Source organism: Dromaius novaehollandiae, chromosome 2 (assembly GCF_036370855.1).
Source record: "Dromaius novaehollandiae isolate bDroNov1 chromosome 2, bDroNov1.hap1, whole genome shotgun sequence".
Classification (NCBI taxonomy): Eukaryota; Metazoa; Chordata; class Aves; order Casuariiformes; family Dromaiidae; genus Dromaius; species Dromaius novaehollandiae.
In genome coordinates, this window is record NC_088099.1 from 165,067,355 (window position 1) to 165,092,480 (window position 25,126).

A 25,126-nucleotide genomic window follows, 5' to 3' on the forward strand; every position below is an offset into this window, starting at 1 on the left:
GAAATCCATGGTAACTTTGCCTGAGTAAAAGACTGATCTAACAAATATTTTTAATGCATCTTTCATCTTGGTATTTGAGTATTACTCATTTAATATAAAACTAATCAAAACCAGTGCTAATATTTTTCTCTGAGCAAAGACGTGTGACTAACTGGTAAGGGCTGTTTTCTCTGTTGTAAAAGCTGACTCAAGTACCTTTTTTTATCCTCACGTTAGGGATAAATTCAACTTTATATAGGATATTTAAGGATATTTACATAAGTTTAATTCTCAGTTTCTCCATTTAGTCCTTTAAAACAGGAAAGTTCAGCCTTATTAAGCTTTGCTCTTTACTTTCCAATTGACTTTAATTTGAACAGTGGTCTTAGCAGCAGAATTTATGCAACCTAGTGTCTCCTGGGTTTGACTGCAAATGCTGAAGATCCCACTTGCTCGGAAAAGAACATTTTCAAGTGTTTTCTATAAAAACAGCTATAACAGGTGAGATCAATGCCTGTGTAGCTCAGTATCCCGTATACCAAATTGGCTACAAACATCTGCCCAGGAAAACATAAGAATAGGGTAATAATGTTTGAAACCAGCCTTACATGTCTCCCAGCCTCCAACTACTTTCAGCTTGGGGGATGTCCCTCTTTTAAGACTACAGGGGAATGAAGTATGGTTGAGATGGAAGGGCCCTCCCTCGATCGGACCATACGAACATGGAATGAGGCTGAAGACCAGCGAGGAAAGGGACTCATGTCCACGTTGGAGGCTACCAGCTTCACCCGATGAGCAGAAAAGCAGCAGTATTGCTTCTCGCCTGAGCACACGAGATCTACTATTATTGCGGTTGATCTATCAAACTACATGCTACGTAAAATAGCCACTGAAGCAGTATGAGCAGTAAGGCAATTTTCTAAACAACGTCAAGGTCTTCCCCTCACCTCATGGAAGGCAAGTGCCTCATGACTACATCCAGTGCCTGGATGGTCTCAAATGGGACACTTGGCAGCCGACCAGAAAGAGCATCATGTAAAGCCTGCAAACTCACACAGGACATCCACTTTATAGCCACCTTAAATATTCTGTCCTTCCCTTCTCCTGGCAGCGTGACCTCCAACTCCACCTGCAACAATGCCAAACAACAAACCAAGATGATTCTTTCCATTTAAAGGGAAAAATGAAAGGGGCTTAGAGGGGATCATGAATTCCTCTGAGTATCAACTCTAGAGCATGGGAGAAGACACAAAGCAATGCTGAAGAAACAACATATATTAGGTACAGCCTCTTTTACAGCTAGGTTTTCCAAAGATGTAATTCAGAAAACCAGCATACTTCCCAACTTGCATCTACCTCCCTCATTAAGGCAAGGTACATTTTGGAAGCCCTTGTGTATCACCAGGAAGGTCTCGGAGAAACTCTGAAAACCTGGATTCAGATATCTAACACATACCGATGTGTCAACACTCACAACGTCAACTTCTGCGTGTGCAATAAAATGTGGGCTGTCATTACCTGCCAAGATTCATGAACTTCAGACCTTCTCTCTCTAGAGCACTAGACAGAGTACTTTATATATATACTGTGAACACAGTTCAAATGAGAAGAAACAATCCATAAAGAGGTTTAAAAAAAAACAAAGAAATAACTATTATTTCTAGATGCCAAAGAATAAGTGATGGCTCACGTACCAGCAATATTGACGTGCAAGAAACAGGCTTGTTATGCTCCATTTTGAATTTTTTGCCCAAAACATTGACTAACTGTATTATTTTAAATTACTTTAGCTGCAATGCATTTTACAATGCTGATTTCTCCTCTTTATTAACACAAAGAATGTCTGAATACAGACGTTCTTTAGCTAAAATTAAGGCTTGTTTAAAATGACTAGAGCTTCTGGGAACAACTACAAGAAATAACAAGATCAGAATATCCTTTGTGTTAGATATAAACAAAAACACTAGATTTTCCTGTCCTAAGGAGCTTACAATTTAAATACAAAAGGCATCCACTTAACAGACAAACTGTAATTAGCGGGGCAGGGAAAACAATACATGGGTAGCAGGGAGCTAATATATGCAATCATCTGGTCTTTTGTGACAGTTAACTGGTTTGCTCACATTAAAAAAAACGAAGCAAAAATAAAACACAAATAATAAGCCTTCCTATAAGCCAAAAACCTAGTTGGCAACTTAGAGTAGACAGTTAAAATTAATATTACAGCCTCGTCGCTCCTCTTGCACAAACATCACTTGCCGGAAGAGTCAGGCAGCAGAAGGAGAATGATGGAAAAGGGAGCCTGTAATTGCTGGGTCACTGGTTTGAATCTAGCCCGAGATGTTAATCCTACCACAGAGTAATGCAAATACAGGTATAGGTTTTCAGCTGACACAGGTTGGAAGCTTTTTCTGAAGTCTTTTTCTGCTATACCGTCAAAAGGTCTCCAACCTACGTGTAACTTAGAGGATGGAAAATATTTGCTGCACCTGAATTACATTTTTTTTAAACTTCTCGCCTGCTGCAAATCAACTTACACCATTTTTATTACTCCTGACGCTGCTGAATACATAACTCAGCTGATTATTAATGACTTTCGTTCCATTAATCTAAACAAAGACTTTTTTGTCTTTTTTTTTTTTCCTTCCCTCCAGGTTTCAATTTACGAAGCTCCTTACCCATGATGGAATGGAAACAGATAAAGAACTGGACTACTTGTGTTGCAGTAACTGTGTATCCCTGGTGGAAATAAAAGACATAGGATTGAAGAATTTGTATTCCAGTTGCCGGAGTGCAAACTTGGGCCTGACCCACTCCCAGATTCTTTAATTTTAAAACTAGATATGCCAGAATTAGGAAAGTACTTTACCCTTTCAGGACCAAAAATATACTCTATCCTAACACATACATGTACTCAGCTATCTTAGACAAATTTATCAGTACACTATCAGAGTAAGACAGGAGCCAAATACCTATTACTTTTAGCACAGCTGTAACAGTGAATTTACACTGGCAAATTCGGACCAAATAGATATTGCTGACGCGACTAAAACCACTTAAAAATAACTGAATTAGAGTCACTGTTGAAGTACATAAGGTTTAAAACCAGCTTCCCAGGTTTTCATCCTCTAACATCTCACGTGAATAACATGCTTTTTAAGCGTTTAAGTTCTACTGAGTCCATTAAAGAAATCATAATAATACATTAGGACCAAAAGTGATTCCATAATCCACATTCATAAGAAGATCACCTATACTTTTAAGTGCTGCAAATCAGAATTTAAATCTGGCGATCATTTGTGATTTATCCCACTCTACATTTTTAAGGGCAAACAAGAACATTCAAGTTTCACAGAGTAAGCAAAACACGGAAAAAAAAAGAAAAATCGTTTTAAATGGGAATCTTTCCCATTTTACTTTACTATTAGGAATAAATAGCAAGGCTAAATTTAATCTTTGGCTTCCTACAGTTGCACAAGGAACAACCAAAGGAAAAGGTGTTCAGTCTCGGTCACTAACCTATTCCTGCTGCAGCAATTACTATGCTGCAGCGCAGTTAATACCATTTTGCAGGTAAGGAATTAAACGAAAGGGGTGTTACTGTATAGCCATGCAAAAAGTCACTAAGCCAGGGGCAAAATCTGAAAGCGAACGTCATTGTTAAAAGAACAGGTCCTGTAGGTCTGACTTACTCATAGGAGTCCGCGTGCATCAGTAGTTAAAAATGGTGCTCAATTAAAGGAGTTTCTGCATCTGCTCGCAGCTCTCTCAAAGCCTGGCCACGCGACTCTGGGGAATTCTGCACTTCAGGTCCCTTTCTATGAAATCCATGCCTTGCTACGTGACTATTTAGCCACGCTTTCAGCATATGAAGGACCTTTTGTCCAGTAACCTGAGAGCTTTTTCCTTTCCACAGATTCAGAGGAAAACAGATGCAGAGTTTTCAATCAAATATTTGGGTGCTTACCTCCCATGCACTGCTCTGGACACCCTCACGGTCAGCATTTATGAAAGAGGTCCACTTCTACCACATATACAGCCATCAGTAGAATTATTTCAGTATTTCAGACGGACAAAGTCAAGAAGAGTGAGGTTAAGTAACATGGCTGCGGCCATACACTGGATTAACAGACTGCCCTTGGGACTAGACTTCCCTTCTAAAAGGGAACAGAAGTAATATTTCTGTAGCAGCCTCCTGCTCAGTCTTTCAGCATCAAATTCACATAAAGGACTTTTAGTTAGCTACATGCATCTCTTTAATTAAAGACTGTTTAAGATGTATTAGTTGTTCTTAAATCTTACTAGGCAAGGAAACATTCCAGATTAAGTTAAAATTTAGTTATAGCTTTTAATTTTAGAAGCACAGTTCAGGCAGATATAGAAGTAACGTAGCAGGTTTGTTAAAAGCCACAGGTAAAGGCGAACTAGGCTTGCTCTTAGAAGCTACAAGCAAAGAGACTATTAATGTTTTTCTAATTTGACACTGTCCTATACATTGCTTTTTCCTGAGTGTGTAAGAGTAAAAACTAAGAAAATATTCTGTTAATATTTCTGTATTTCATATTTCCTCTGAACAGTCTAAAGAAACAAAGGAAAGAACGTATAAGTAGGTAGGATAATCATGAAGGCCAAGAAGAAAAGATGAAAAGTGTTCATATAAGAGAAAAAGTTATAAAAGAAGCAAGTTGTCATCAAGGATAGAAAAAATAAATAAATAAAGTAAAATAACCAAAAGCACCACCACTGACCAGAGCTGAGGACAGAGTACACAAGTGCAAGAGCAACAGGAGGAAGATGCCAGCAACTTGGATATCCGCGGTCTGTTCAGGATCAGTTCTTCCACTATTGACATATGTTGCAGGTAAATCAGGCTCTTTTCTCATTTAGCTTGAGGGCCACGTATTAATCGTTTATGTGTTCAATCTTTCCAATTATGATCCTAGACATAATCAGTGATGCAGCAAACTTGCTACGTTTGTTATACACAGAACAACTAAAACCAGAAACCCCCCACTCATCTAATTGCCCTGGAGGAAAGTCCTACAGCTGATGGGAAAAGGGGGGGGGGGAAATGAAAATTTATTAAAGTGAAGCTAAATGTGAGCCAATTACATAGATGACACCCCTGAAGCCATCTCGTGCTAACCTCCACGCAAAACAGTCTCCCCAGTGAGATTCATACCAACAGCCCTTCTGAAAGTATCATGGCTCATGCTTCGTAATTCTCTCCCACTCAAAGCGATTAACAAAATTAGTAAAGTTAACCTTTTTCAAAGAGTAGGTTGCAATTATTTTCATGCACACAGAGGAACTGAGACTTCAAATGCACTTCCAACATAACCACCTTAACCTTACTTCTCATGTTAAAGCATTTTCCGTACTCTGACTAAAAGTAATACGCACTAATTTGGAGTCAACTTCTCAAGGTATACCCTGGGAAAGACAGGCAGGAAACTTTGAGGAAACTACCTCCTATGTCCTGTTTGGGCAGCTCCTTTCAGGCTTTACGAAAAGTGACAGATAAAACTCTTGACTCCTGTCCTGGCCAAGAAGAAAGCCATATGAATGGCAAATGTACTGGCAACACACCCACTTTTTTCCTGGTGACACAGTCACTACACTTCATTTTTACCATGGACTTCAAAATTCAAAGCATCAAGGCTAGAGGCCTATTCAGTAAAGCGGTTACTCAGCAACAGACTATATAGAATTACATAGGTTGGAGGTTACCTGCTTCAACCCTCAACCAAAGTAGGGCCAGCTCGCACCCTCTGAAGTCTCATTAGATCAGGAATTAATTTGATCAAAGTTTGTATATTCTGCATAGTTTTTCATTTAGTGACTCAGTCACTCATACACAACACGGACAATATTACGGCTATAAACTGATTTGACGTGTGTCAAGATGACTTGGTTAGACCCCCAACAGACACTCAACACATCTCATTCCAGCTATGCTAAATACCTCAGAATCTTGCCCATGAAATCTGTAGGAATTGGGATACTACATATTAGTAAACTAAAAGAGTGAAAATGAAAAAAATTCTGCTCTCCAAAATGCTTCAAGTTTTCCTAGACATTAGTAGATTAGTTGAAAAATAATTCAGACTGGAGCAGAGACTGGCCTTTACCACTCTATACTCACTCAAAACCAGAGAACATTTTGGGGAAATTGAGAGTTATACGTTACATGTATCAGAGTGAGAGCTAGATGATGGTAGAACTATTAACAACATCAAGCACGTGAGATGGAGAAGAACACTATGATCTAGCTTATAACAAACACACTGGCACTGAGTTTTGGGAGACCTCAGCTCTATTTCCAACTTTATCACTTAGGCAAGTTTCCACATTCCTCTGCATTTCTCTTTCCTTTTACACTTTATTTCTGTTGTCTACTCTGGCTGTAACCAATTTCTACAGGGCAGGACACTCTTTCACCGTAATCGTACATGACTTGCCTTGCACCCACAGCAAAAGGGTATAACAGGCTCCAGGAACTACTGTAATACAAATGAATAATGAGAATGACCTGTATCCTGAAGTGTTTGTCATCTAAATAAAAAGACCACAGAAGAGTCAATCTGATATTAGACCACAGAAGCGTAAAACTAATTATTTTATAGATTTTGTGCATTAGCATGTTCTAACACAGTACTTTCTGCTTAATGAGTCATCTATGGGTACAGACATCTGTTTTAAAGCTACAAGTGGAGTGAGTGAAGATGACAGTGCCCCCAGAAGAAAGCAAAGCAGAACATGTGAGTGCTCCTCAGCTGCTCCAGTGCTAAGCTATCAGTCTTAACCTAAGCAGTTTAAACTAAGTTGGCGCTCTCATTGCAAATGATTAGGGAAGAGATACACGTTCCGTTCTGCCGACCAAGCGCTGGAGGAGCTTCTTCCAACTAGTGGATAGTGAGAATCAGCTTACAGTAGGCTTTGACAAGATTAATGAGCTGATACAACAGCTTGCTGCTGCCAAGAGGGGTGCTTCCTCTCCCAAACCCAACTGTGTTTTCACCTTCCCCCTAGCACCAGCATGGAGTTCATCTCCATGCCTTCTTGGGCAACTGATCCAGCTCACCAAACCAGCAGAAAACTATGCGAGTGGGGAGAAAGAGGTGGAGGAAAGAAGGAGTACGGAAAGGGGAGTGACCCTTTTGATGGCAACAAGCTCATACTTCTATTCAGCCTGCCTTGTCAAACTACCCCCTGAGTAAGGTGATACTGTAGATCAGCAGAAGAACACATTTACACCAAAAACATACAATCGGTTGCTATCAGTTGCTGGAAAGGCTCTGCAAGTATTACATCAAAATCTCCAAGTAGAAACTTTTTTTTTAAAACTTACTTTATCTCTCCCGATGGGAAGCGGCATAGCTGTATAAAGATTTTTTCTTCCATCAAACACTGGTTTGCGATCCCCGAAAATCTGTGATTTAAAGTGCTGAACCATATGCTCCACTATTTCTCTGGAAATACAAAAAGAATGTTAAATCAATTTTTTGGTTTTGATGTTAAGTAGCAAATGCATACTATCACTAACATTTATGAGTATAGGCATAACCTCCCCGAATATTAGATGGCAAATGAAAGGATTGTCCACTGTTGGGCACTGGAGGCAAGATTTGTTTGATGGGTCTGATTTAACCCAACCTTTTCATGGACTGAACTCATTTCTTAAAGCAGTTGTTGTCCGCTTTTTCAGACTGAAACTTTTCTTCACCTTTTCCGTGATACATTTGAACTGGAGTGTGAACAATCCTTGCTATCTCGTCCCCAAAACTAGAGCTGCATGGTATTCTCCTGGGTCTTCTGCTCCCCTGTCCTGCAGTCCTTTTTGCATGTCACCAGAAGAGCATGGACCAAAAGATCAGAGGACTGAGAACCTTTTAAAGAAACACTGTCAAAGTTTCCTTCACTGTGTTTCATCAGCACAGCGTTCCCAGGATGACAGTGATAGGCAAGCTTTTCTGCATCACATTCAGAAGGATTACTTTTAAGTCTAATTACTTCTCATAGCTAAAACACCAGCTTTCACCAGGTCCCACACGTACTAAAAACACACATTAATTTAGGAATGGCTGGAATCAGATTCTGCTTTAGCATGATGTAACCATTACAAAGTTCCTGTCAAATTGCAATGGTTATTTACAAGCTGGCCCTGCAAAGCAGTTCACTAGCAAGTTAGTGGCCTACTGGAATAACAATTTCCTTTGATGCCAAAGGTCTTTGGTTCAAACACCCCAGACATCCTTCAGGCTATCTGTAGCATACGTGTGTAAAATTTGAAATACATCTTCCAGGCAGCGAGTTGCAGACAACTGATTTGAAATACATCACTGGTCTGCAACTCGCTGCCTGGAAGATCCTACAGACATGGCTTGGGGCAAAAGGGTGTTGAAAAATTTAAACAGACAAGGAAGGGAAGGCCACAGCAAGCTATTTCTTCAGTACTGTTGTCAACTAGCTTGCAGAGCCTGGGAAACCACTACTCTGTACTCCTTTACTTGAGAAAGTAACTAATCTGGCATACAGTTAGATATCGCAGCGATGTGTGCAGCTGCAAAATCCTGAGGTGAAACTCTGAATCACACACTGTAAGGAATGAGGACTGCTTTAATTGACAATTTATTTGCTATATCCCAAGGCTTTAAGACAAGATGGGTCCATTGAAAGAAACTCATCTGACCTCTGGAAAAGTATAAATAAAACTTGGTCCAATAATTTCTGCTTTGGGTCTGCAACGTCTCACTGATCAAATACATAATTTGGAGGGTGGAAGGAGGGAGATAGTTTTGACCTTCTGCTAGAGATTTTGAGCAATGGAAAATCCATTATCTTAGTAAGTAAGTCATTCTGATTGTAAACTGTCTGGTATAAATATGAGCACTTATTTTTAATTAAGGTTTTCAATTAAGGTTTCTCAACTGTGGGTGGAACTTAATGAAAAGTGAATTATTTTCCCTCTTTGAAGTTGAAAGGAAGGGTATTTACAAATGCTCTAACTTTAGCCCTTTGGGACTACCTTCCTACTGATATTACGCGTACACCCCAGGAACCCAGGACTACCGACTGCCAGCAGAGCACATTTTGATCCTTTTAGAAGTCCTAGCTACCCTCATAAATCAAACCGAGGACATCCGTGGTGCGGAACCAATCACCACACTGGTTCTTGCTTTACTTTGGATCTAAATGTATCAAGACGCATGGCTCTGAAAGAGAAGGAAAGGGAGGTAGGGGAGCACACAGACAACATAGCCATGAACTGCCTATATAGCAAAGGATCTTTCTTTCTTCAAATGCTTATGCCCTTGTACCTCCCATTCTGGTAGACTATCGAGCTGTACTAGTGCTCTGAGGCATCAACAGACACCACTATCTACAAAGTTAGCTTTTTCAGGCACTGATAACATACTATACTATAAATTAAGTCTTATACTGCCAGTTATAGATATCATTTAAAGAACAAATTCTTAAAGAAGGCCTAAGTTAAACAAAACTTCGATAGCTGCCAAGAACTGGGCTGTTAGGTCAGAAGAGGCCTGGGCATTACCCACGCTGACAATCACACTGTCGAGTTAGATCTGGACTTTCTTTGACACATGAAAACATGAGCAGGACTGTATTCATTTGGCATGCTGCCTCAGCTACATGTCTTCCGGTCCTGCTCTAACTCATGTCTCGCCAGCATGGCACACGCACGGATAACGTACACATCTCGGCATTATGCCTGCGCAGTCATAGTCTAAGGCATAATAAATCTTAGAATGAAACTGAAGAACAAAACTGGGGCAGATGAAGGAGAGAGATAAATGAAGAATGAAAATACAACTGCTCTCTATCCCTTGTAGGTGCTATTACAAATACACATATGAATTATATAACCAAAGGTTAATAGCACTAGAAAAAGGTAAGTCAGCTGCAAAAACTACCATTTGGCCTCAGATTACAAGTGCATCCTGCATAATCCTGTGTGTGCGTGTGTATATATATATATATGTGTGTGTATATGTACACACATAAGTATGTGTACATACATTTATGTAGGACTAAAACATCATGGCTAGCAAAACCCCAGGAGTAGGTGAACGGACTGCATGTGCATTCACAGGATAACGCAAGCAGGGATAAGCACTCAACGAAGAAATAAAGCAGACTTCATTAGGTGAATCCAATTTATATTCTCCCCGCGCTGCACTGAGAAACACGCACTGTAGTATTCTGGAATGCATTCACGGTATCCCCATTTACTGCAAAAGGCATTCAATCCACGTAGATTTATACCTGCTCCTATTACCACAACAGGAATGGCTAACCAGACAATGCAGATCGGGTCAAAAGCTGTCACAGAAAAACAGCTTGTTACTGAATACAATCTGCCTTTTCAGTGAGAAAAGCTATTTTATAATTATGCTCTCTACCTTTGTCTTCAACCAAGTCTGCACTGAACAGGGTCAACATAGTCCCCACTGGTAAATGCAGGGATGGGAGACAGGCGAGCACAAAACCACCGCACCACAAAAGAGGTGACCACATACGACAAATACACACCACACAAAAGCTGCACACCACTGCAGCTTCTGGAGGAGCTACAGAGGTACGGCACTCCGCATCAGTCAGGAGCACGCGAGCTGTCAGGGTTGGAGCAGGAGGGAGGGATACAAGCTAACGAAAGCAAAGCTCCCACTACAAAAAAAGGGACTGATAAAAATGAGTTTCGCCACACCGACATGCTGAGTGAAATCCAGTGAAATCAACAGCTTTGCACTTGGTCGGCAAGAGAATTTGGCTTAAAGTACTTACACTGCTGTTTGCTTCCAAAATTAAATCCAATTTTAAACTAGCTTAAAAATTAAATTTGTAATACAGGGAAACAGAGCAAGGCATAATACATAATTAGCAGCTTTATGGTATCATCCGTAGACTCTTCAGTATAACAATGGACAACGTACTCCAGTTTATTAGTTCATGTTAAGGAAGCTTTGGCTTTCGGGGGCGTTTTTGGACTCCACAGCTTACTTATGACTCCATAGTCTGCCCATTGCGACCTTTTTTCAAAAAGGAAAGTTTTAGCTCTTGAATATATAAACAGTCCATTCCAGTCCTCTATAGTCAAGACGTAGGTAGGTCTGATGAAGACGCTTGCGGTTTCTAGTTAGTGCCAAGCCTTGTTCTCGGTTTCACTTTTGGCAGCACCACTCTTTCTCAAGTCAATGAGGTTGCCACACTGTGACTAATAAGGCACACATGCGAAATACAGCACCTAATTGCTCGTTTCCTTAGCCAGCTGATCCATGTTTTCACCTTGCTATCTGCTTTGGGAGCATAGCCTTCCCTTATATAGAATCTGATTATGAAGGATAGTTTCTTACCTAATTTAGTTCCTTCAAGATCTTCTCGCAGCAGCATGAACACATGGGTTTACCTCCCCTTGTCAGTAGGGGAAGACAGGAAAACAAGCTGGTAACACAGCTGAATAGCTTATCAGCTGATTACACTCCAGTATTTAACCAAGCACTATTAAGAATCATATTTATCAAGTTGGCATATACTAAGCTAACTCCACTAGGATTAATACAGTTAATACCAATGTCCCCAGTAGCTTTGATGAGCAGCTTTTTAAGATACTAAGAACTTCATTCAAAACAAAGGACCATCAGTAGAAAAGTCTTAAAGACTCTGGCTTGGAACAGGAAGACTTGGAGAAACAAAAGTATGAGAAATAATGCCTGCTGATGGATATGCAGAGCTGGAAAATATCAGTAAAAACAATAAATAAAAACGGATGCATCCTCCAGCGGTCAGGAAAACTGGCATGTGGCTCTAGCATTTTCAAATGAAAACAAGAACAAAAATAAACTGAAGAAAAGCAATGCATACAATTACCTGTTAACTCTTCTAGGGCATTTTTCTGGCTTTATATCCAATTCATAATGGTAGATATCTATTTTAGGAATGTCCATTTCAAAGAAGTTGGCCTGCAGTTTGATTGTTCTCCCAGAAGTACCAAAATCTGGTCGAGGCGGGGGTTTGAAGGCATATCCCTGTATTGGTGGTGGCAACGGTGGAGGGGGGGCAAGCACTGAAAAAAGAAAAAGCACAGGTTAGCAATACTATTTTACTATACTGAATATATTATATACTATATATCCTGTATAATACTATATTAAATTGGCAGCCAAACTTTACCAGTGAAGTATAGCACATTTAAATTTGTAATTTTTCTTTTTAACAATCTTAAAACTGAGGGGGGAAGAAAAAAAAAAAAGGTATCAGGAGTCTGCAAGTTTGAATCTCCTCTTCCCATGCTGGCTGATTAGTTATACTATACCTCCTATACCTTATTACTAAGCAAAACCTTAAAATCAGTTGCGTTTTCCTGTACCACAAGTAAGTTGGATGGGAATTTGAGAGGCTAAGCAGGCACTGCTGGAAAAGTGAGAACTAGAGCCTTACCTTAGGCATTTTAAGAAAGAATCTCAGTTTCAAAACGAGACGCCAAAGCCAATCACCTAACCACATTAAGTTGAGCAAACATCTATAAAATGGAGTTTCTACCACTTGAAACACCTCTGGGATCACATTTGAATGAGTTGTACGTATGTAAATGTAAAGCAAATACTGCGCACACATTCTAGCTGTGTGTTTTCTGCCAGAGATGGGAATACAACACAGCCATCATTCCTACCTGCTACTATTTCCCTTAAATAGAAAGCACACAGAATTAACAGTTTACTACTGCTCTGCTGTATTATTGAGCTCAAACAGTAGCTGGCTGATACAGATATGAAACAGGAGTGTGATAGTTGTTTGTGGTTGTTTTAATCTATGATATTCCATTAAAAATCCACCAAAAAGTAGGTAAGGTAGCAACTCAGGTATTGAAAACTCATGAAACATCAGTACCTAGGTTTTCCAGACAGATTTTTCATGAGGTACAGGGCAAAAAAACACCAGCAGGGATAGACACACATGTGAAATAGCCCCGGAGGCTTCTCATTACCTATATAAGCGCGCAGGTGAGGTTTCCTTGGTTTAGCAGGTTCAGTCCTCTGCTAGCACCAGAAACAACATTCATTCATTCATTAACATAACAATTGCCTCGTTATTGCTTTAAAGCTTTCATCTCGCCATTGGAAATGCCTTAGGAGCAAACCCAACGCTTCATTTGCCTATTTAACTACTGCCTTACCATGGCAGTTCTCAGCCACCCGGTGACCCAGAGTTAGAAGTGTGTGTCCATCCCCGTTGTTTACGGCTGATCATCTTCCTGTTCACTGGGAGGTAACTATTAACTCCTGGCCATACGATCTTACATATTTTAGTGGATCTTATATATGATAACACTAGATATCATCTTAGTTCAACCTCTATCAGCTACTCCTTTCTGTATGGTACTCAGGTCCTCCTTGCCTGCTCTTCTGTGTCATGACAAAGTTTCATCTACTTATTCCTTACATATATGCAAAGGTCATTAACAAAATAGTAAACAGGAGCACTCCCAAACTCAATAACATCATTTCTCCCACGTTTCCCCAATCAGCACCTCCTTACTTGCTTTCCCCAGTTCTACTAACCTGACTTTCAGCAACAATTTCCCAGCTATCAGATACTTCACCAAAATTCAGACAGCTTGGTTTGACATTAGGAACGCGACAGGGCTTTTTGCACAGGCTTTTTAATAAGATAAACCATTCCTTGGTTATAATTTCTTGGCTAATGTTTGGGAAGCTTGTTCCAGGTCTTGTCTTCCAAATATATCCCCCGGTATACAATCTTTTGATGTACAGACATTCAATTTCTTTTTCTTCTTCCCTTTCATAAAATAGGCACTGAAATTTGTGATTCTCGAAAATCAACTTGATAGATTTGTAAAAAATGCTTCTTACTAAAGACCTGCATTTTCACTACTTGAAAATTCAGGATTCTGTGATAAAACACCATCCCCTCTCCCTGATTTAAGTACATCGACTCCTTCAGCTTTCCTTTCAGTTCAAACACAGCAATGCTCATTAAAATATTATTCTTTCTGTGCATCCAGTTTGCTTTTGCAATGCCATCACCTTTATTGGGAAATGAAGTATTTTCTTAGTTGCCCCAGGATCGCTCCAGAACCTGTTGTCTCAAAGCCAGTCCTCGCTGCAGGAAGCCCATCTGCCCCTCTGTCTCTCCTTTTATATTTATACACCTGAAGAAAGTTAAAATACTTTGCTGACTACTGCCACTCAGCCTTGGGTCATTTCCCTTTTATTCCTGCCCTTCGTGACTTCTGAGACAGATTTCTTCACCGATCTGTCATTTTTTCCTAATCCTTGTAGGACCTCTGCCTCTTTCAAGTGTTTTTCTTAGGGTGAGTAACTCAGCCTCTGCAATCCCTCTCCCCACTTGCTTGCTATTACAAATTTCAAAAGCATTTGTATCTTTAATTGGAAGGAGCCAGCTGTTACGGATATGATAACTAACAGATTTATTTATAGGCTTTATGCTACAGCTGGAAAGTACCACAGAAACTATTCCCAGAAATATTTATAGTTGTAATGTTACAAAGGTTTCTATTATCCATATCCAAATCAGACCCTAGGAACATGCAGCAAGCGTTCAGCTCTACTCTAACAATCTTCATTCCCATTTTTTCCCCCAAAATGTTGACACCCACCAATTGTTTCATCTTCTCTATTGTTTATTTCTTTACACTTCATCACAGCATTAACTCAGTTATTTTTATGTCCTTCCTTCTGCAACAGAAGACTCCCACTAACCACGGCATTCAATCAGTAGTGTTGTTCTGTGATTTTTTTGTGTTCATTCCATACGATTTCCATAGTTCCAAGACCCCTGGTATTTGTTTTTGAACATTTCCATCTGTTGTTAATCACATTCCATATTCTAGCTGGGTTACGTATTGCCTTACCGCTATTACGTGTTTAATTATCTTATTGATATTAAGCATTTCCTTTCTCTCTGCTGTCCATTCCTAGGCCTGCTAACATTTCTGTGCCTACTGCCACATCCTAATTTCCCCACCCTTTCTGTCATGACTACATGACGACTAGTTTCCAAAAATACCAAAAAAAAAAAAACCCACTTGTAAGATTTGGAAATACAAGACTAGTTAAAATTAGCATTACTCTAAACCAAATGTACTCAGAGTCATGGGGGAAAACTCCCCACAAGCTACACGGGCTGCAAAATCAAGGGATTTTGGAGAGGAGGTATTGTTAAGTTGCATTTTCTTAGGAAAATGAGATTGTTCAGTGCTTCATGGGAGTGTAAGGAAGATACAAGCGTTCAAGGATCAAAGCCAGTCACATGCTGCTCAAAACCACTGCAACATTCTTCTACCAGGGCTGGAGCGACAAAAGCGAGGGCGGACGTTCAGTTATGAAAATAAAACCAAAAACTGCAAGAAGCAAAGGGGAAAAGATGAGATCACATGGTTTTATAATACACATGTAAGATGGAGAAGAACAGAACTGTGCTGTTCAGAAAGTAAAACCACCACCACCACATATTTCGATTTTAAACACTTCTTCAAAATGATAAATTTTTTGCGATCCAATAAAAATGGAAGCTATTCCTGGCTCAACCCGCTAGACAGAAACTAATTTAGGGCAGGGTGTTGCTTGAATGAGATAAGTACTGTTTACTGAACAGCAGTACTGACCTGATAAGAAGCTAACCTATATTTTTGCCACAAAATACCCATACGCACTCGGTAGCTACAGGACCAAGGGATGTGAATTTAACGTCAGATCACGACTGTTGAGCCAAGTTCACCTTTCGGACCACTGCCTCAAATTAAGAATTTAAAATCAAGCTCGCTCATGTATTATAGCAACGACTTGGGGAGTTTCCAAAGTCGTGAAACCCTGACTTCAGTAAAGTCGGGGTGGCCAAAGGGTATCTCTTCTGACGGTTAACAGTGCCGGCGGACAGGTCTGAAGAGGCTACAGCCTTATTACTCATTTCTAGTGAAGCAGAAACCTTAGCCTCGATCAATAAAATGCAGTTGCTGTGTTCAAACTAACCCAGAAACCTAGTCACACTGATACAACTCCTTGTCTGAACTCGAGTAATTCCACTTTAAGGTGTTACAGAAGCTACAGCGATGCGAGAAGCTTCTCTTAGGAGAGAGGTTCCTACCAGAGGGGTTTTGCGGAGTGACGAGACGTCTGTTAGGGAGGCTGCAGCTGAACGCCGACGTTCAAGGTCATGCTCTGCCCGGCGAACCCCGCCAAAATCCACCTACCTACACCCAAAGATCTGCCTCGGGCAACTTTCCAAACGCACCTCCGCATTGTTCGATCCATTCCTGTTTTTCGGAGACTCCTTCGACAGCACGGATTATGCTTTCAGGGCCAATATTTCAAAGTGTGCCGAGATCCACATGCATACCTGGATTTTACTTTTAAAGCGCTGTCAAGGGAAGGATGAATTAGAAGAAAGATGAAAGCCTAGTAAACGAGAGCATCGGCGTGATACATATCTGAAGCGCCTCACCTATTGCTCCCTGATGATACAAATAACAAGAAAGTTTCAGCCTTGATATAACGGTCAAGATGACGAAGAAAACACAGAACTCTTATTTTAAGGCTTGAAGTAAGTTAGGCTGGATACTGAACAACGAGGTGCCAGTACATTGTCTTTAGGCTTATTTTTATTATGAAAAACAGGCTTCCTATTATAATCCATCCAATTTACACAGACCAAATGCTCAGAGCTATCAATCTTAAGAAGGCAATTTCTACCAAAAAAAAGAGAGATCTGGGGGAAGACAGAAAGTGGAAAAATAACAGCTTCATGGCACTTTCTGAAACGAAAGTAAACCTCGAGCGATACTTCCTGCCAGAAGAAAGTGGCACAGACGCTGGCCACCGACACGGAAAGGCTACGCTAGCGCAAAGGCGGAGTCCTGCAAACTCTGAACAGAAGTGCGGACGCGAGGCAGCCTGCACGCAGGCCTCTCCTCCACCATACCATCGCGGATCAAAAGCAGAGACAAGAGCGTGACTCAAGGAGTTGCCTGGCCCAGACACTCCTAGTATCTAAAAGATGTCAGCGAACCCCACATTTGAACATGTGGCTCAGCTCGTCTCCTTTGCGGAAACCCATGCAACTGTGTAACTGCCGATTTTCAGGACAATTTGATTTATAGCTGTTTCCCAGACTTAAAACATTAATTCTTTTTGTCTTTAATTCTAAAACTTTTTAAAGCTTAACTGCTGGTTTGCTTGGTATTCTGGAAGCCCTGCCGCTCAATGCTAAACTTGCACTTAAAGTTTTTTAGCCATAAATTACATAATTTTAACATGCAGTCAGAGGCCTAATGAGTTACTAAATAAGAAGGGGCCAAACTAGTTGCAGCTAAGGGCCTGTTGACACAGGAAAGTCTCCGAGTATAATTATGCTAGTGTAATTATATCAATAAGTTGCCTTGTGTAGCAAGTCCTAACGCATATTTAATAATCAGGTGGTGTTTTCACAACTCCAAGAATGTTTCAGCATTGGGTTAACGTTGCCTATGTTCGTGGATAGGAAGCATCTCTAACACCATTTTTCTAAAAATACAGTCTCAAAATGAAACTACTGTTAAGGAAGACTTCTTTGGAAGCTCCACTTTCCGTTAAAGTTCCTAATATCGGACAACAGGGCAGAAAGGATGCCTTGAGAAAAGGTTTCAAAACGTTTTCTAGCTGTGCATGCCAGTATATGGATCTTAATTCAATATACCCCTGCAGCACTTCATGTGCCTTGCTTGCTGATCCCAACCTGCAGACAGCACAGCAACAAGACCACCTCATATATTCCTTTTTATAGGGTGCCAACAACACCAGCACCTGCATAGGGACTTAGTTACCTCCAGGTGGGTCACTGATACCATCCCTTGCCCAGAGATGAGGCACTGCACCTTGGAGGAAGCTTACAAGCTTGGCCTCAGCTAGCGGTAAGCTGTTTTGCCTCCAGAACTGCAGGAAACAAATAATGACAAATAAACATGTTCACCGTGATCAGGTTAGAAAGAATCAAGACGAGCAAAGCAAGCGGCAGGAATACATCTCCTTGAAGGGGCTCTCCAGAAATGCAGGGTATCATAAGAGACTAATATAGGTCAGACGGGACCTTAGGGTCCAATTAGATTAAACTCCTCAGGTCTTTTCCAGTCAAGTCTTCAATATTTCCAAAGACAGAGCTCCCACAACCTCTCCTGCAACCTGCTCCCATATTTGACCACCCTCATGGCAAAACAAAAACTTTTCTTATGTCCAATTGGAATTTTCTGTGTTCCAGCTTGCAAATGTGCAGGACCTGCAGAGCCAGCAAGAAGGGAAGTACCCTAAAATAGGGATATGGAGATGCAGATGGGAACCACTGGGAATAACCCATCCTTGAGAGACACGAGCAACACGTAGGAGCTGCTGCGAACAGCAATAACCTGCAGATGCTGGCAGCCAAGAAGGGGATGGCCCCTATGAGCACAGCAGTAACAAGCTTGAATCCCGAGCTACTCCTTGGTAGCCCCTTTTCACCCGATGGTGCTGGCAAGGTCCGTAGGAGTCTACAGCAGGGAGGGCAGGCAGGCCCTGATCTGCCGGGCTGGCAGCACAGCTGCAGCTGCTGCTCTCCACCCACCAAGAGCAAAAACAGCTCTGGAGGAGTCCCCGGGTTTCCTTAGTGTTGGTGGGAGCAGCTGCTGTTGGCCCTCACTGACCCTGAACCCAAGTGTCTCAGAGGCAAGCCAGGTTGACGTTCCTCAGCAGCAGGTGGAGAGGGGAAGATATTCCCAGCCAGTGACAACACCACAGGGCAGACGCAGTTAAGACTATGGCCCAGGTCAGTAAAGCAGCTTCATTCCAGAAGTGCTGAACACAGGATGGCAAATTCCTGCCCAATATTCCCTTAAAACACAAGGTTTCTAAGACATCTGCGAGGATAGTGGTGTCCTAACAGACACGGGCTGGAGGAAGAGGAGGAGAACAGGGTTTCCACAAATGGTTACTGCGATGCAAAAGATAGAGGGGACCCAGCAATCATGTAGAAGACAGCATATACGAATCCCTGCCAGGATCTGCACAGAGATTATATACAGTCAGAATATGAAAAGGAATAGTGAAAGTTAAGCCCTGTCTTCTTTTAATTACTAACTAAAAAAAACTGTGGGCCATCATTAAGTTTTATTACACTCTGCAGTTTACAGAAAAGTTTAACTTTCACATTGGCTTTCTGTTAAGAACCGTTAGAGAAAGATAGGGAAAAGACTTGCAGTGTTTTGTAAGAGATAAAGAAAACTCAAAGCTGCAGCTAATAGTCCCTTGATATTACATGGGCAAAGGAATCTATATGGAACCTGTGTATCTTCCTCTGCTGCTCATTGCTTCACATGCTTTGGAGTACAGAAACTATGTGATACTGTGACTGAGGCATTTTTAATGTTAGTTGTTGGGTCAGATGATGTACAACAGGGTAATGGACTTATCCATTATCCTTAAGAATTCAACAAACTAAGCCCTAGGAAAGGAAGGGATGATATGGTCAGAGCTTCATTCAAATTTAACATCTGTTATAGTGTTATCTTAAATATTAACTATTGAAGGTTCTTTATTCAGGCGGTTGTTAGACGATTTCCTGAGGTTTTCTGCTAATAATGCACCCTGTAGAAAAACAGCACTTTAGAGTCCAGCACGGCAAATAACTCAGCTCTTCTCGCACTCCTCACTGTCCGGATGAGATGTCTTTTCCTATTCTGGCCATATAGGAACTGTGCCCAGATCCTGCCAAGGATTCATGTGTGATGTCTTTCACATTCTCGATGGAGCCCCTCCCTCTAGAAGTCCTTCTGGTCTCTCAGTGAGCAGTTGCCCAGCTTTCTAACCACAAAGCAATGTATACACCCAGTTGGCCTACCAGAGCTGGGGGGGGGGGGGGGAGGAAAAAAAGGAAAAAAGGAGCTGTCTTGACATTTGGCCATGTTTTAAGGCCCTCAGATAACTCTCTTCACAACTTCAGGTTTCTTGTTGTGCCAGACTGCTTCTAATTTCTTAGTGTTGTAGTATGAAGTTAAATATTTTAATAAGGAGCTGGAGTATTGGATAAGCAACATTGCCTTCAAGCCTATAACATTGTTAGGTTCAGCAGACCTAATCTAGATAGGATTTTTATGGCATAACTGCCACTCAGTACAAAAGAATTCAAGGAAGGTTAATTCTCAAGTCAGCAATTTTATTATTTTGCTTGGGGTAAATAATACAGGTCTTTTGCTGCTCTAGTAAGCCTGGTTACTCGCCCCGACCCCGTAAGATAGGGATGTATCGCTTCATAATGCGGGAAGTGATACAATCCATGGAAATCGGAATTACTCTCAGGCATCAATGGTGTCAGCGGGTGTCAGGGTTGGAGGTGAATGGGAGAAATAAGGCATCAGTCCAGTTCACTTTCTAAGTTATGACCAATTTTCCAAAGTGAATACGTGAAAGACTGCAAGAAGAAAAAAAGACCAGAGTGCCGAAGCAGGAGACATCACTGCTTCAGTAAAAAGCGGTAGGGGAGAAACTAATAACAGTCCTTCTTTCTAGCCCACAAACCTCTTACGGACCACGTCAACTAGAAAAAGCCACCAAGTGCTAGTCTTATTCTTTTTCCCTCCCACCTTCTTCCTGCAACCTAGGCCTTCAGAGTTATCATCCAAATTTTTGAAATACTGGCAAGCTGGTTCTCATCTGCTTGTTATTTATAACAACTGGTCACTTATAAATGGGGATGAGTGGCAGAAGAGCAGCATCAGAACATAGGAGGAAAGTGTAAGGACTCTCTTATCCTTACTATCAATAAGCTTATTAATAGTTAGGATAGACTTTAGTAGTATTAGTAACTTTTCTTTTATTATTACTAATTGATCTATTTTCACTTAATAATAGTAATAGCCTTAGTAGTAAGGATAGATTTAAATTGTAAGAAAATATGACTGAGATCCTTCTTAAGGAATACAGAAAAATGCTTTTAATTACAAGCTGCAATATTGAATTAAGTCATTAATTTAAAATAGAGAGCCTCATCAAAACAATACACTGGATGCTTATGGCTTCCTCACAAGCGAGCAATCCAGATTAAAGTTCAGTGTGAATTCAAACTACAGAATAACTCCATCTTTAGGCAAACCTCTACTAAAAACAAGGGGAGGAAATGGAGACCATTCTTAGTGCTGCTTATTACACTTGAGCTTAACGACTCATTCATTTTTCCTTACCTTAGAAAAGGATGTTGAATTTATTCCAGGTGATTTTTCTAACAATTTAAAATTAAAAATGAAGCAGTATGTTCTATATTCAAAAAGAACAATGCCTCTATTCAATCGCATCTCTGTTATTTGCCATTCCAGAAGGCTGATGGCGTGAGTATATACAACTTGTAAACGAAAAGGAAAACACCCACTAGCTTCTATGCCTTTCTCCAGGCTGCTTCTCCCCAATAAAAGAGAAGGCCATAAATTCTGTTCTCTTGCTCTCACCTTACCTTTACCTTCTTTTACCGCTAGTTTTCTGAAAAGTTGCATTTACGTTAGGAAAGAAATGTGGCTCCCCACTTCTGTCTTCATTGACACTTACATTCCTACAATTACGACTGAGTAGGTTTGAATATGCAAACAGTATAATCTGACCCCTATTGTCTTTATCACTTTGTTTTTTTAAAACAACAAAAAAAATTGCTAGTAGCTTCAAAAAAACCCACAACTTCCTTATATAGTTACACTGACTCTTCCACTGACATTTACTCCAGTGGACAGACTGAAGTTTCTGTTAGACTACTTGGTGTGAGTATCAGATATAAACACGAGCGCGCGTTCAGTCCTGGAGACAGCACACAGTACGTGTCATTCCAGCTACTGCCAGAAGCAGAACTGAACTCGGCGATGGATTCTTAGCCTAAAATCTACCACGTTCAGTACTTCAACACCACTTGCACACACAAACAGCAATCGAACAGCAGCTCAAGAACTGCACACCTCACTAGCGATGCTGTAATTCCATTACCACAGTAACTATAGATCTCAGCATTTCATGGACTTTCCCCAAACTTCCTTGCAAACAGTACAAACTGATCTCTGCATTATGGACTACAGATACGGGATAGATGGAGTCACCTGAACAGGGTCACAGTTTTCAGTACAACGTTGCACTCCCAACCTTTCCACCAACACCTTTTCCCTGCCCTCCTCCTCCTCCCAGACCCCTTGCCGTTACATCCCGTCCCTCCCCTCCTGCCTTTTGTGTTATTAGAGGCTGTAGTGCCAACACGCACACAAGCTCCACCAAGCCTGACAAGCTGTAATAGCTCGGGCTTCACGCTGCTGCTGCTGGCATGCCTTTCCAGTGAGCTGTGCCTCACCAGCAGGAAACTGGTGCCACAGAAGCCCTGATTCAGTGTTCTCTGTGGTATTCACATTGTATAACATTTAATGAAACGCAGAAATGATTTGTTCTCAGATTATTAAAGAAATAAGCTAGGATGGCCATATTCCGTGCTGTACCTTTGCAAGCACATTCATATTCCCACAGACTTTAGCTAGCTGGTTTTTTGGGTGTAAAATCTAAGAATAAAGTTGTCTCCGTGACTAAAACATTTTCAATTTACAAAATTAAACCATTAACCTATTAACTCCAAAGCAGTGGTGCTTTCCTTGATAAAGAAATCTTTGTCCAGTTCTACACTGAATTAACCTAAAAACATGAACACTCTCAAGGCTCAGTTTCAAAACAGAAAACACACAGTTAAGAGCTGAGACTATGATTTATCATTTTAGATAACGAAAGCAGCTGTAGAAGCATCTTTAACATGCAAGAGATCCAACAGTATCTAATGCGGTTTCAAGAGATAGGGCTGTGGTTTTCGGTGTCGCTGTAAAGAAGAGGCAAAGTACAGTTCTATAATAATGGAATAATTGAGATACGACAAGAGTGTAGGCTTTCAGCAGAAGTCTTCTGTGATAATTTTTTCCTATTACATCTTGGATTTTTCCTCCACCTGCTTCTTTTAACCAACTTAAGTTCTCCTGTTAGCTGATGCAAATTAAGATTCAGCTGTGCCACTGCACCACCCACCCCAGTCACAGTGACAACAGGCTGGGCAGAGAGAGCAGATACTGGCATCTTACTGCAGGAAGATCCAAATCCCCCCAGAAATTTTCTGCAGAAAGAATTTGTTTTCTCCTGCAACGTCACTGTCAAAACCTAGTACCTCGTCCCGTAAATTTCCACTTTTGGTCTGCAGATTACTCCATAGGGTTCCATGAAAGGTAACTAAAGAAAAAAAAGCACACATGCCTACTGGTAAGCTTAAGTTTGTAACAGAGAGGCCTGCACCTCCACCGGAAGTTTACATTAAAAGAATACTGTATTAAAAGGAATACTACTGTATTCTAGTCACAGGATGTGATTACAATAATAAAGCTCCTACCTCCTTGCTCTAATGGTAATCCATTTTGAAATTTCTCTCAAGGAATATATAAAACTATTTCTGCCTTCTGAACGAAGCTCTCGCTTCTTGAACAACACACCTTTATTCAAATATCCTGCATCTATACCAATCACTTCTCAATGTTCTCTCACTAAATATTGAAGCTTTTCCTAAAAAGAAATGCACTTGGTTCACAGAGACATTCATTCTTCTGTATTGTCATTTCTGTCTGAATTTGAGCGCCTTCTCAATTCTATTTTTGTTTTGTTTGTGGTTTTGTGGTTGGGGTTTTTAATCTCATACTAAGGTTTTCAACAGAAACATTTAAGTCAGAAGAGTTGAAGGGAAAGTACTGTTGTTTGAGAAACCTTATATTTGACAGACAGCTAACAGGGGAAGGAAAAAAAATAAACACCACACAAATGAAAAAAAATCTTGCTCTCCAGAAGTCCTCAGACTTGTCTTCCACAGAGAGCAAATGAAGATAGGATGAAGATGGAGAAGTACAACGTGGTGGGAGAGGACAGCCAACAAGAATAGAGAGATGCTAGCAGAAAGGGAACATTCATGGAAAACCATAAGTCATGTAACAGGACGATGGACTAAGTTCATTACCGAAGCATGAGCAAAGCCAAGAACACAGCAACGTTTAGCTAGAATTTATCCTCTTTATGTATAAAAACCTATCCTTAGTAAGCACTAGCTAAACAAGTTTCAGAAGGTATATAACAAGGCCCCAGTAATAATTATGTATTAAAGCCTTACTCATCTACATGACAAGTTTAACTTCAAACAGTTTTTAAACTGATCTAGTTAAGCCAGTGAAACCCCCTCTCTCGGAAATGTTTCTAAAATTGGCCTATTTAAAATAAATCACAGTTAGCACATCCACACACTTCCTACTACCAACTTAAAAGTCACATTTCCACTATTTTCTCACAGCAATAAGCTGTAACAAATTTTATTACTAAGAATACAAAAAAGCGCTACTAAGACAAAAAGTTCTGAAGATCCGATCTGCGACATTAGCAGCTCTAACAGAACCACCCACACTCGCTTCACAGCATCAAACGCCGCCTGACAAGTCGGTTCATCGTCTGGCCAGAAAAAGAGTTACAAGAATTTTCTTCTAGACTAAGCACAAAATTATCACAATGATTCTCTGTACACAAGCCTGCACTGTAAAACCAACATAGTTTCAAAACTTTATTTTTAAGCTCCCTGAGAATTTACCTTATTCCTCAAAAGTGTCAGGAGTTTTTTTGTTTTGCTTTGTTTTTTGTGTTTTGTTTTTTTTTTTTAATATGTAGGCCCTTGTTTCAATCACATCCCAACACAGGTAGGAAATGACGTAAGACATACAACGTATGTACTGTTTAAGCACAGTCTTCAGATTTATACATACTTTATGAGATTTCATGCTATGTGATTTAATTCTTCACACAGAGGGAGAGTTGACACGGAGCGTATTTTCCATGTTCCGATTGCAAAACAGCACGTATCATGACACACAACCAGGTTGTTGCCAGCAGAATTGTTAGGAAAGGAAACATATCTGGAATCCCGAACAGTACAGAATTGTGCATTCATTCCACAGCTCTGAAAAGCTGAAGTATTTAACACCTCTCTCAGATAGAGACCTTTATGACTGCAGAGCTATCACGGCATATTTTAACTATGGAACCCAGGCCCTAAC

General features: G+C 40.6%; 1 protein-coding gene across 11 annotated transcripts in view; it reads right to left on the minus strand.

Annotated features, from left to right (window-relative positions):
* Window positions 1-25,126, minus strand: part of AGO2 (argonaute RISC catalytic component 2) — a 62,618-nt gene that overhangs the window by 30,502 nt on the left and 6,990 nt on the right. For 3 of the 11 annotated variants that reach the window (XM_064507908.1, XM_064507911.1, XM_026113628.2), the window contains exons 2-4: window positions 11,869-12,064; window positions 7,331-7,451; window positions 927-1,111 (exon numbers count right to left, since the gene is read on the minus strand). In XM_064507908.1, the coding sequence (XP_064363978.1) occupies window positions 927-1,111; window positions 7,331-7,451; window positions 11,869-12,064 (502 nt within the window). Of the gene's footprint in view, window positions 1-926; window positions 1,112-7,330; window positions 7,452-11,868; window positions 12,065-12,985; window positions 13,038-13,174; window positions 14,171-14,638; window positions 16,240-16,272; window positions 25,115-25,126 lie in introns of those variants that run through there. The other 8 variants (XM_064507905.1, XM_064507904.1, XM_064507906.1 and 5 more) reach the window with 7 other exon arrangements.